This window comes from Egretta garzetta, unplaced genomic scaffold (genome assembly GCF_000687185.1).
Source record: "Egretta garzetta isolate BGI_Z169 unplaced genomic scaffold, ASM68718v1 scaffold142, whole genome shotgun sequence".
Lineage (NCBI taxonomy): Eukaryota > Metazoa > Chordata > Aves > Pelecaniformes > Ardeidae > Egretta > Egretta garzetta.
In genome coordinates this window covers 1,376,771-1,389,318 of record NW_009258955.1, presented here as the reverse complement: position 1 = coordinate 1,389,318, position 12,548 = coordinate 1,376,771, and the positions used below count along the sequence as shown (strand labels likewise).

At 40.3% G+C, this 12,548-nt stretch overlaps 1 protein-coding gene across 9 annotated transcripts in view; it reads left to right on the top strand.

Annotated features, from left to right (window-relative positions):
* The window catches only part of ABI1 (abl interactor 1), an 81,392-nt gene that overhangs the window by 54,387 nt on the left and 14,457 nt on the right, over window positions 1-12,548 (top strand). For 6 of the 9 annotated variants that reach the window (XM_009634551.2, XM_009634548.2, XM_009634545.2 and 3 more), the window contains exons 4-6: window positions 7,210-7,224; window positions 7,954-8,054; window positions 11,505-11,645. In XM_009634551.2, coding sequence (XP_009632846.1) covers window positions 7,210-7,224; window positions 7,954-8,054; window positions 11,505-11,645 — 257 coding nt within the window. The remainder of the gene's footprint in view (window positions 1-7,209; window positions 7,225-7,953; window positions 8,055-11,504; window positions 11,646-12,548) is intronic. The other 3 variants (XM_009634552.2, XM_009634549.2, XM_009634546.2) reach the window with 1 other exon arrangement.

Sequence of the window (12,548 nt, the reverse complement as noted above, 5' to 3'; positions counted from 1 at the left end):
TAAATACTGTCTTCCCCTGTACATCTTCCATCTGAGCAAATGCAGAAACACATCCTATGCATAATCACTGCTCATTTTCGTTGTGTCTGTCTCTGATGCTTCTTATGGCTGTGTAGAGGGGATGCAAAGGCAGATGCCTCTGCTTGGGGCATGGAGAAGGGCTCTATGTGCCCCCCTGTCTCACATGCATGCAGCAATTTATGTGGGGCCGGGTGATGAGGGTGAGTGCAGCAGCAATGATAAGCAGCTGCTCTCTATAGCAGGTTTCCTCTCTGATGGGAGACATCTCCTTGGAAGGCAATGCTGTTTCCTCCTTCAGAAGCTTCTTGGTAAAAAGCTTTTGTAGAGCACCCTAGGATCACAGAGGTGCTTTCTCCTTCAGCCTGAAAGCTCCATAGCAGCCCCATGCTGCCCCAGCTGTTCCACCCCCTGCCCCTTCCTGTTGCAGGGGCAGATACAGATGAAGTCTCCAAAAGGAGTAAAGTTGCTTTATCTTTATATATGTGCCTATGAAGCCAAGGCTAGCATTAGTCAAGATCAGGAGAGTTTTAAAGTTGGTTTACTAGTGAGAAGGCTTTCCATTGCAACACAAATATTACATGTAGATGGCTCCAAGAAACACCCAGGCAAGCATTTTTGCCGGTCTGTTAAGTAGTTGCTCAGCTGTCACCCGCGGGGGATAGGGGAATGTAGCTGAAGTCATTCTTGGTAAATAAGAGTAGCTGTCGTGATATGAGAGCCTACCTTTCTGTGTAGATTTTCGTTTAGAATTATTAGGCAAAGGCTACTTTAACATTTCCTTCCTTCTCTTCCCCTTCTTTTGTGAAAGGAAAAAAAAAAAATAGTGTGCCAGCAAATAAATAGGTCAAATACAATTACTCATACAGAAAATCTTCAGTTTAAGGGGGGGAGAAGGAAGAGAAAGTTTAGAAGCTGCCTTAAAAGCCCTGAAGTTGGCTTGAATTTATTATAATGTTGGTTTTTTTTTTTTTCAAATAGGAGGCAGGTGGAATTGCAGCAATTTGTAAAATGGCAGCCAAGTAGGAAATTGAAATGATGCCTTATGGTAAAGGCAGATAAAATGTTAAATACATGCTAAATTGAAATGCCTAATAGCTGTAATTGGGTCAAATTTGTTTTATGGAACTAATAGTTCTTCAAACCAAACTTGAATTGTATATGAAGACTGATCACTTTTCAGCTTTAAGAAAAATTCAGATTTCATCACTGTGAAACACTTGCATTTCAGTGCATTAAAAATGTAAGAAGCTTTCTAGCCCAGGAAGTCAAACAGGAGTTAAGCATTCAGAAATCTTTCTCAAGAAAATGGAAGTTGGAAGGACTCCCTTAAAGTAGGGTTTGGGCTAAAATTTATCAGATACTAAGCTTAGAGAAGGGAGCCTTGCTCTCACTCATGTTACGCTTCTAAACCTGTCCTACTCACCTGCAGTCCTCATGCTTACATCTGTATCAGTGCAAAACAAAAATGCAGATGAGGTGCTGACAGGAGGGTGGAAGGCTACCTAATCGTGCCTGCTTCCCCTTTAGGATAAGACCTTTTATGCGTTAGCCACTTGAGTATTAACTTTTAAATAATTCACTGTAATAAAAACAAAGTGAGCCAGGGATCCTGAACCTGAGCCTCTGCTGCCTTTGTCCCTGTATTAGCCTCTATCAGGCACTCACGCTTCAAAGGATGTCATGTTGCTGATTTCATTAATGTCACATCATCCCTTCTGGGGTCATGGCCAAACAGTAAATAGTGCTGTAGGGTAAAGAACGCTTCTCTGGGGGGGAAAAGTAACTCTTCGCCAGCTCCCATGACTCTGTGGTGAGTGTTGACACTGTGGTTTTCTTAGGGCACTTGCTGCTAGAAATTCAGAAGTGTGCCTAGCGTCATCTGATACAATGTAGGTTTCAAGCCTTTCTGCTTGCAAAGAAAACTCAAAACTATGGCATCTGTTTATCTTCTAATTTTGAAAAGAATTTCTTTTTACATTAACCTTACTTTATTGTAGCTAGATTCAAAGTTACCAACTCAAAGAATTCAAAAAGCTTGAAATATTTAAAGGCAGGAATCCAGGTAGCTTTCTCTGAACAAGACTACTGAGTACCAAGGGAACAATATTAAGTTTGTCCATCACCCCCAAGCAGGTTTTTGTATGTTAATAGCAGTTTAATATGTAGAAACATTTTAAGGTCAAATGTGACTTGAAAGTTATTGCCTGTTCAATTTGGAAACTAAAAAAAAAAAAAAATAAAGGAGAGAGAAGCAATACTGACAAGCTACATCTGGTTACTGTTAACAGAAGACTGTAATTACTAGGTTTCAAATAATACTGGGAGAGGTTATAGCTAAAAGATAAAGGTAAAATTTTACTGAAGATACACTTATGTACTCATGTCCAATTTCAAATGAAAAATTGATTTGGAACCTAAATTTTCTCAAAATAACCTGCCTTACAATAGACTATAAGGAAGTAGAGAACAAAAAAAGGCTTCTGACCCATTCTGATAAGGAAATTGAGACACAGGAATGATGTCTTTAAAACTGCACAGAACTAGCGGCAGAAGTGTGTTACCCTGAGTGTCTGACACCCACGTACAGTCTGCCTTCTGAAAAACATTTTTGATTACACATTCTCCCTAAGTCCGTATCTTGATTTCTGTGAGGAAACCATGTTCTAGACTTGATGCTTTACTGTATCCTTTCCTGAGGCAACCCATACCTTAATGCACAAGTGCCCATCCGGCTGCTTTTCCTGCTCTGACTGTGTCACCTTGTGGTACTACAAAACTGCTCCACTGATGAGACAGGAGGCATTCTTCTGCAAAAATCCTGAGGATGCCTATGGGGCAATTGAATTGTCTAGCTGCAGATACATAATAGCACTTCAAAAGGTCTTATGGCCAGCTGCATTTCTATTGGGATGTCTCGTGTAATTCTCCCTTGACTAATAAAGGAAATAACTTTTTAAATAAAAGGGGAGGTTGACTAAAGAGTCATCAAGTGTAATCACGGGTTTTTTTTCTGTTGCGGTTGATGACTGTGATTACTGGTCAAAGGTAACAGATCTAAGGCTGGTTATTGCTTTTACACAGCATATATATTGAAGTTCTGAGTTTGCCAGACACTATTAATTCAGATTAGACTGGCACAGTTCTCAAACCTTTGTTTCCATTGATCACTGTTTATATTGGATGGTCTTTAATAATGGCTTTCAGTGATCCTAGGTATGGCAGGATATAGAGTGAAATCGGCTCTTTAAATTCAGGAGAAATAGTGAGCAACATACAGCAGGGGAAGTACCACCAACCTGCACAGAGATTAGAAGTTTCTGCAGTCTGAAATTGGAGAGTTCATAGCTGAAATGTGCAGGAGAAACTTGCTGGACATCAGTGTGATAAGGATTTTGCTCCTGTGTGCAGGTGACCTTTTGTATTTCTATGCTAATAGATACATTTGCTCATATAAATGAGTTGTGTCCAATGTCCCTAGCCATAGTTTTCCAAACACAGTTTATAACTCAAGTAATAGCTTTCTGATTCCCTGAATCATGACTAATGTTCCCCCATGACTTGTTACTTGGCATGGAAACTATTAAAAACAGTTAGTTAGATGGCTGCCTCCTGAGGCCAGCCAGCAGAGTCCCCCAAATGTCTGGGCATCCTTTGGCTATCAGTAGATACTTCTCATTGCCTTACACCCTACACTTTCATGCTGTTCTTGGTCATGTCCCTTTGGGCTCAGTTACAGAAAACTGCAGTACTGCCTTCGTCGGCAAGTATTTTTGTACTGTTTAGACTACCACAACTGAGCACACTGGAATTGCCTGAATAGTTGCCTTAAGCAAGTAAGCCTTTTACTAGGTACTTAAGAGTCAATGCTTGACTGTCCCAAAACATTGCTTGTCCTGTCCAAACCCACAGCTAAAATTCTCAGTCCAGGTGCTCTGAATTCCTGGCATCAGTTACAGAATCAGCCTCACTTTTGGCTTTGAGAAATGCCTTGCATGGCTGTTGCAAACATCTGTGTTGCCCATTGCCTTAATTGCATTACTCCTTTCCAGCCCACTGCTGGCTCTCAGTCCTTGGCCAACCTGCTTTCCCATACTGTCAAAACCCTGCGGATGTGCTGCTGCCCTCGCTGTGATCTCTGGGAAATGCATTGAGATGACTCTATTTCTTGAACCTGAGACTGTGGTTTCCTTCTCTTAATTTTGTGACTACCCTTAAAACTTTATCCAGGACTGCCACATGCTTGGCAGGTTTTCCCTGGAGAGGCAAAATTGTTTTGCTTGCTGCTTTAAAACATCTCTCTGCTATGCTGCTTGCAAGAAACCCCAACCAATACTGCTGCTTACCATGCTAACTTGTTTCTGGGAACTTCCTGATCTGCCTAGTTCTTTGCCTTGACATCACAAACATCCCCAGCAGGCCTACACACTGTGTTTTTGTTCTGATGTGTACGTCATTCAGGATACTGGTATCTGGCTGAAAACTGTCTCCTGTGTGTACAGTAATACAACTAGCAGGAGGAGGAGGGCGTCATGCTCCTTACAGCTTCTGCGGGAGTCCTCAGTACTGCTCTTCATTTGACTAAGCTTTTTTCCTTTTGCACCTCCTGTCTCTTATTTTACAGATCCCTCTCAGAACAGTGTCTTCCCTGTTCAAGCTGTGAACCTTATGCATGCTGCTGCTTCTCTTCCTCATGCCCTGCATTTCCTTCCTTCCTGACTCTGACCTTCTCAGTACTGATCAGGCAGTTGGTGATGGTCATGCTCTGCCAACTGGCTGGCTGGCCTAGAGGCATTTGTAGAGAGATGTGTGAACCTACATTAAACATGAACCTGCTTTTCCTTTTGGTTTTCTGCTCTCTTTTTTCCCATTTTTCTTAAAATCATGGTGCGTCTAGACCCTGCTGCCTAAACTGTTCCTAGTTCCAAACAATTTTTTTAATTGCTTAGAAAGTACATTTGGTTTTCAGACCAAGAAATGCAGCAAGGTTGACCTCATAAGCTCAGCCAATAAATACAAGAAAATGCCTCCTCCTAATTAGTCAGCTTATAAACCATGATTAAATAGCCATATGGTTCATCTTGCTTCGATTCATTTGCTTTCTTCCCTTACTTCTGTCTTTTGGATCAGGTGTTCCTCTCCCTTAAGAATCCCTCTTCCCTTTGTGTTCCTTCCTTCTGTGTTTTCCTGCCCATATGACTCTTGTCTATGTTGACAGTAGCAGAGAGGACATGTACAGAGCTTTTTACTTACAGAAAGCAGTGTGGTAACAGTTACTCTCTGCACAGTAAAGAATCATGTGTATATTGTTTAACTGGTAGCAAAAGAATTGAAGCTCACCTGATGTAGAGATAGGAATAAAGGTCAAGAGCTGTTGGACTTGAGATATATGTTGAGTATGTTAAACAGTACTTAGCAGTAGAAAGGTTTAAAATGAGATGAAGGTTCCTGAATCATTGCTAGATGTTGATATTCATATTGTCGCTGCAGCGGAGGCAGAATGTAACAGTGATTAAGGAGGAGGTGGAAAGACTCACCATAAGTGCTGAGTGACACTGCATAAGGGAAGGAAAGAGAGGAAGCTTTTTGGTTGTATATTTTTGAGGCAGGCAAATTTAGTAGTATAGGCTGGGTAAGAAACCATGCCACCTTTCCTTTTAAGCCTTTAAAAGGTTTATATCTATGGCTGCTGTGGGGGGACAGGACCTAGAGTTTGACTTTTTGGTCTCTTTTAACAAATTCCTTGTATTATGCCATTGCCCTTGGCAACTGGTGAAATAAGGGGAAGGGCCACATAGTCCTGTGAGAGGGGAAAGCAAATTTCATTGCTAGAAGCCTGTTTTAAAAATATAATACTTGGGAGACTACACTGGCATCCTGGAAACTGAGCCTTTGTGTTTATCCATGAAATAAATACGTGGGGACAGAAGTGGTTTAAATGCCTTAATTCTGCCGCTGTGCTGATGAACTGTTGCCTAGACTGGGATGAACGAATTTACTTACCACAGCTTAACTTTTTCATTTGAATTTTGGAGCAGGTTTTATGTTTTGGTTCCTGTAATATGAGTAACTTAAGGCTAGTGGCTTTCAACCTCTCTTGATTTGTAAACCCCAGCTGTTTTTCAGTGGTTTTGCAGACCCTGTCAGAAATCTCACATAGGCACATTGCTGTATAGAATGTTTTAATTATTTTTTCCTTAGTTCATGTATGTCTTTAAACTGGTCAATGTTTCTTGGAGGAGGAGGAGAAGGTGCAAACAGCAGTTTGAAAAGCTGTGCACTGGGGCTTGTTCTGGAAGTGACAGTTTATTTCCAAACAACCTCGAAAATAGCACTGGGATTATTTTATGTTTTGAGGGTTTGTGTTTGCTTGTTTGGTTTTTTGGGTTTTTTTGGGTTTTGTTTTTGTTTTTTTTTTAATTGGTGAAACTCTTTTCCCCATTCAAAAACATGAGTCTTCCCCCCCCTCCGAGTAAAATTAGAGAACTCAACTTGAATTTATTTAGAATTTTACATTTTTTTCCTTATGAGGCCACGTTTTCATATTTCTTTTTTCCTCTGCAGTCACAAAGGCTGTAAAAGTGATATAGTGGAGTCATATAATGACTTGATTCTAAGAGCTGAAATTTCAGAATAACAATCATTGAATCAGGTTTCAATCAATAAACCAGAGGTGAAAGGCACTGCTGCTCATCCTGTTTGAGAACTCCCTTTTCTTTATTTACCATTCTGTACAGCAGCTTGGATTTCTTCAAAACACACAAAGGTTAAGTGTCAAAACCATAGGCAAGTCTATTCTGCACCATATAGCTGAAACTGTGGTTTTGTGAACAAATTCTTAAGTGCACGTTGCCACTGAAATAGCATTGATTTGGGTTTGGACTTGAATGGTCAGCAAAGAGCTTTTCAACCCTTTACTACCCATGAGAAGCCTGGCAAACAAACCTGGTAAAGCTTAGCAAAACTTAATTTTGACACAAGTGTTTTTCCTGTGGCTGCTTAGTCATTGAAAGTTCTGTGTCTAAGTGAGCTGGTAAAAATCTCTGTTAGTGTACTGGGATGTAGCTAATTATCAGTAGACACAAATGATTTTTTTTAAATGTGATTATCTGTAGTTTAAGCTGTCCTGTCAGTTGTGATGGATCTGCCATTAATTTCTACCTTTTTCCCCCCTTTTTTGCCAACGTTAAGTGGCTAAAAGCCAAGGTAAGAAGTGTTATTTCTCCTTTGACCCACAGTGCCTCATGTGACTGATAGTAGAGGCTGCAGAGCCATTAAAACTGAAAACTAGCACTCTCTTATGCTCTCTTCTGCTTTCCATAGGATATTTAGATTAAATGTGCTATACTTGATTTTTTTTTATTTACAGCGTTTAGCATGTGTCAATGTATCTGCGATACATTGACATTTGCATTTACATATAGATACATTAATTTCTCTAACACATGTAGTGCTTTGCTCTGAATTCAGTAGATGCCTTGATTCCCTTCACTTACATTTTTTTGCAGGAGACTTCCCAGACAACCTGAATGACTCTGCTAGTCAAATAGCAGGGGCAAATTGAGAAATTCTGGGCCCGTGCTGACTGTATTGTACTGTCAGTGTTAAAGTTTGATTTAAATTGTTAACACCCAAATGGAGATGAACCCAAATGTGGCTTCCCTTTAAAGAAAAGAGGATATGAGAGAATTGTGCATGAACCTGTCAATTGCCTACCTTTCTGATGTCTGTTGTAAATTAATAGCAAAAATAACATTAAGCTTTTATTTAGACTCTGTATTTACTGGTGTTTCTCTTGTGTGTAGCTGAAAACTTGCTGTTTGACAGCTGTCTGGGAATTCTCACTTCATATTCTTACAATTAAAAAAAAAAAAAAGCTGTCAATAATAGAGCTGCTCTGTTATAAAAATAAAATCATGTTTTCCCTTATTTCAGCATGGAAATAACCAGCCTGCAAGAACTGGCACCTTGTCAAGAACAAATCCGCCTACACAAAAACCACCAAGTCCTCCCATGTCAGGCCGGGGAACTCTGGGGTAAGAATGAAGACTGCTTGGTCTGTCTGTGTAATTTTAATTGTCCTCGTGCTGGTGTTTCTTAAATACATGGATAGATGACCATTCTGATTGCATTTAGCAAAAACCACAATTACCTGTTCTGTATAAACTCTTTCAGCTGCACTGACTTATTTTCATGGTGACCTTTTGAAAGAATGTTTTTTCATGGGGGATGGATTTATTATAGACGTGGGTAAATGAGGAGGCTTTTGTTATTCCTGCTTTTTGGGGAGAAATCCTTAGTGACACAAAAGAATACCAATAAGGTTTTAACTTCAGTGGGGGAAAGACTTAATTGTTAGTCTACTCATTTCTCAATATTATGACAGGTATCAAATGGCTATTGGTGACATATTTGTTGCATTATCTAAGCAAAACTTGTGGCATTGTGTGAACACTTTGGCAACGCTGATTCTCGCAGGCATTTTTATTTTTATGCTTAAATGAGGAAGGATTTTGCTGTTCCTGAGTCCCACTTTGACTAGAGTTCCCTGCCATAGCATCTGTTTTGCTGCTGTGGACCCACGGGGAATGAAATCTGCTTATCTTGATGTGCCAGCAAGTAGTTGTTGCTAGGGTCCAAAATGTTAATACTTGAGAAGCTCAGAGCACGTGCCATATGGTTTTGTCTGTGCAATATCTTCCAAAAGACATCCTAAACAAGACTTTCTACCTATTTGTCACTCTTGATCTTTATGCTATGGGGGACTGAGGCACTGTAAAGCTGGCTGGCATGGTTGTGTTGGCTTCGGGTCTGTTGTCTGGGAGAAGTAGGAAGCTGGAAAAATGATGAACAACGAGACAGAGCAGGATGAGGATTGGGAGCAATGGTCAAGGAAAATCAAGGAGCATCAGCTCCTTTTGTTGAAGACTGTTTTTATTTTTTTTTTTGTCCTGATTCAATGCTTTGCTGCTTCACAGTGGCAGTGTTTGTTGTGAATTCTGCAGAGAAATTACCCTAGAGGTTTTCTCTGCATGTTTTGTGAAAAATTCCCATTGCTCAAGGGCATGCAATCAGTATTCCAATTGTCTCTCTTATCCCAGTTGAGAAAGAGTTGTTTATCAGCTCTGGGAAGCTGGGTAGCGCTTTCATGTCCTCCTGGATGCTTTCATGTCCTCCTGGACGGTTGCTAGTGAAACAGCAGTGGTGTTGTACTGGTGAGCTGCCTCTCTGTAATGCTCCCCCCTGAACAAGCCTGAGCTGTTTGGTTGACTTAGCTGAGGTCTGATAAGGATTAATCAGCTGAACGTCATTTCCAGATGAGTTTGACAAGAGGCAGCAGTTGGCTGAGGGGGAGGAATAATGTGGGTTTGTAACAGATTTCTATCTGCCCTTCTTGTTCAGGAAGTACAGCTCTTGTCTTGAGCAGCTGTGTTCTGCCAAAGCATGAAATATAGGCATGACTGTTTCCCTAATATATGCAGAAAAAATTGCTAGAAACCACAAGGATACTACTCGTCTCCCTTTGATCCAGAAAACAGAGAGAAGTGTGTAAAATCAGAACAAGCATGGTGTGTAACATGGGCCTTTATGTGCTGCCCACTGTGCATCTTCTCCCTCTAAGACTGGACAATCTAAAGGAATACAGTGGGGAGAGAGTCCTGCACAGAAATCACTCCAGCTGAAAAGGGAAAGGGACTGCAGGAAGCAGGGGTCTGTTCACCAGGCCAGGGAGAAACTGTGGAAAACCTTGGATGCTCAGGTTGGAAGCACCACAGGAGAACGGGTGAAATGCTGGAGCTGGATGGAGGGAGCAGTTGCAGTCATGCCTCAAGGGTCCTGGGGCAAAGCAGGGCCTTGGACTCCCTGTAGCTCTCCCTGGTGACAATGGGCATCAGCAGGCATCAGCACTGCACGGAAGCCTTGCGGGGGACAGTGAGGTGGGGAGCACTGGGCAGCGTCAGGGAAGAGTGTGTTCCTCCTTTGCGTAAGGCTGGCAGAAAAGCAAAGGTAAGGATTGACTTGAGAGATGGAAAGAAATTTATTTTTTACTTCTCTGGTGCTTAGGAGTTTGAGTTCTTTAATGAAGCTGAGAAGAACAAAGGAGAAACTGAGGCATGGCTGAACCTGAGGGTGTACTCAGGGTTTGCTTTTGACAGTATTTTTAAGTTGTACAGGCAAAATAAATAGTACTAGAGAGCCGTGTAGTGTAGTTCCTGTTGCCAGTGCATTCCAAGGTAGAATACTTTAAAACATTAGTTTTCAAGGTTATTTCTGCTAGAAGCACATTTAAAATCTTCCCTGCTTATAATTTTATTTGGTGGTGTTTAGAGCTCTATCTCTTACAACTGGAATACGAAGTTTCTTTTTTTCCCACGACTGATCTCTTTTGGCAGATCTATAGGTAGTAGCAGTCTGCATATTAAAATCATTTGGAGTTCTTTATATAGACAAACTAATTTACAAACACTACAGTGCATGCAAACAATTATGGTATTTCCGCTTTTTGCTTTGAGAGATTTTAATAATAAGATGTTATAGTTAAAATTTAATACTGTTGCATTCCATATTGTAAAAAGGAAGTCAGTAAGTTTCTTAAAATACCAGGAAGCCATATAACTTACCAAATCAGCTATAATCAGTAATTGAACAAATTAATAAATGCCAGTAGTTTAGTATTTTTGTTTTTGCGTAGCTGGTGCATTGCCAAATTCCACAACTTGAGAGGGATCTCATAGTTACTGGTGAGAACTGAAGAACTCTGCAATTCAGTACAATAAATGCACTGTTCTTAAGGCAGTAATGGGTCTGGTAACTATATCTCGAAAGATCTGTGTTGTATTTCTGACGATGCAGTCTGCTAGGTGACCTTGGAAGTCTCTAGGCTTCACTTTCTTGGGCTGCAAAATGGAGACAATGAAGCTCATCTGTGAAGCACTTAAGATCTGCTTAAGTGATAGGAGATTTCTTGATTATTTTGTGAAACAATGCTACTGGGAAGAGCACTGGTGATTACAAATGTAACTTGTTCTGTGAATCTTTCAGCCTTCTGTCTTAATGAGTTGAATACCTTTAGCCAAGAATGCTTTTAGGACAGTTAAGCATGTGGAGGGGAGGGAAGGCGGGGGAAGAGGAAATTGTTAAGATGGAAGAGTTCACCATGTGCAGTGTACTGAAAGGTAACCCCAGAATATTATGCTGGTATGTTATGTAGTTAAAAGAATACATTTTGGGTGGTAAATTTTAGTTTAGGCTTTTTTTATGTGCTTTAGGCTAACTTTTATGGATCTATCTATATAAGAGCACTTCAGAGAGTTGAATGTGACCTGTCTACCCTGCCCAGTGGAATTTAAGATACTGTAATGTTGGTCACTGTGCAGTGATCTCTCAAGAAAACTTAAGAAAACAGATGGCTTCACTACTTCATTCATTTATCCTTTTGATCTTCTGATTCTTTATGTTTGTCTTCAAATCTTTTCCTTGACCAGACGAAATACTCCTTATAAAACCCTGGAGCCAGTCAAACCGCCAACAGTCCCCAATGATTACATGACCAGTCCTGCCAGACTGGGCAGTCAGCACAGTCCAGGGAGGACGGCTTCCTTGAACCAGAGACCAAGAACACACAGGTAGAGCATTTTCTCTCTGTAACTCTTTCCTGCCTGGCATGCTGATGCTTACTAAAGTTACAGAACAGCTTTGAAGCTTTGTGCCTGTTGGCTTTTTGTTGATAGGCAAAAGGTGAATTATTCTACCGCTCTGCATTAACAGAACCTCGCTATGTTGTTGACTTCTCTAAACCCATAAAGTGTCTTCATACTCTGTAGAAGCCTCACTGTATCTAGCAACTTAATTCCATAACCACAGGCCTTGTTTCATATAATCAATTTCTTTTGTTCTGTGGTATTTGTTTCCCAAGAATAAGCAAAACTTCAAAATTTATGCAGTTGCAAGGTAGGGTAGTGATGGGTCCTAGTGGATTTAAAGCTGCATTATCAACTTAGCCTGAAGTACATTTAGGCTTTTTTTGTTTGTTTGTTTTCAAGTCCACTAATTCCAAAGGGAAATTTCTGTTGATTAGAAACACTGTGATGAAGGTAGTCTGAAAGAGCTGATTGCTTTCTTTTAGCTAAAACTTAATGTTCATAATCAGTGCTAGCATGATAGAAGTAGAAAATAAAACCTATTCACAGAGCAGGTATTGGTATCAGCTGGTTGTTTCCACATGCTTAAGGGCTTTGAGAGTAGCATGTGTTTTAGGTGAGAAGGATGTTCAGAGTGTACCTTGTTTGTTTGGGGTTTTTTAATGTAATTTTTTTCTTGAATGCAAGGCTAGATCTTTCTCTGAGCCTCTTGAGAGAGTTCAGGTTTTTTTCAATTTGATTTTTATGATAGGCTTCAAACCACAGGAAAAAAACAGAAAATAATTCAATGTAGTTATAAGTAAGACGTTGGCTTATTTTTTAAAGCACTTCTTGGTTTGTTTTTTTTTTTTTAAACTCCCAGTAGGCAGTTAGACACAGTGTGTAACT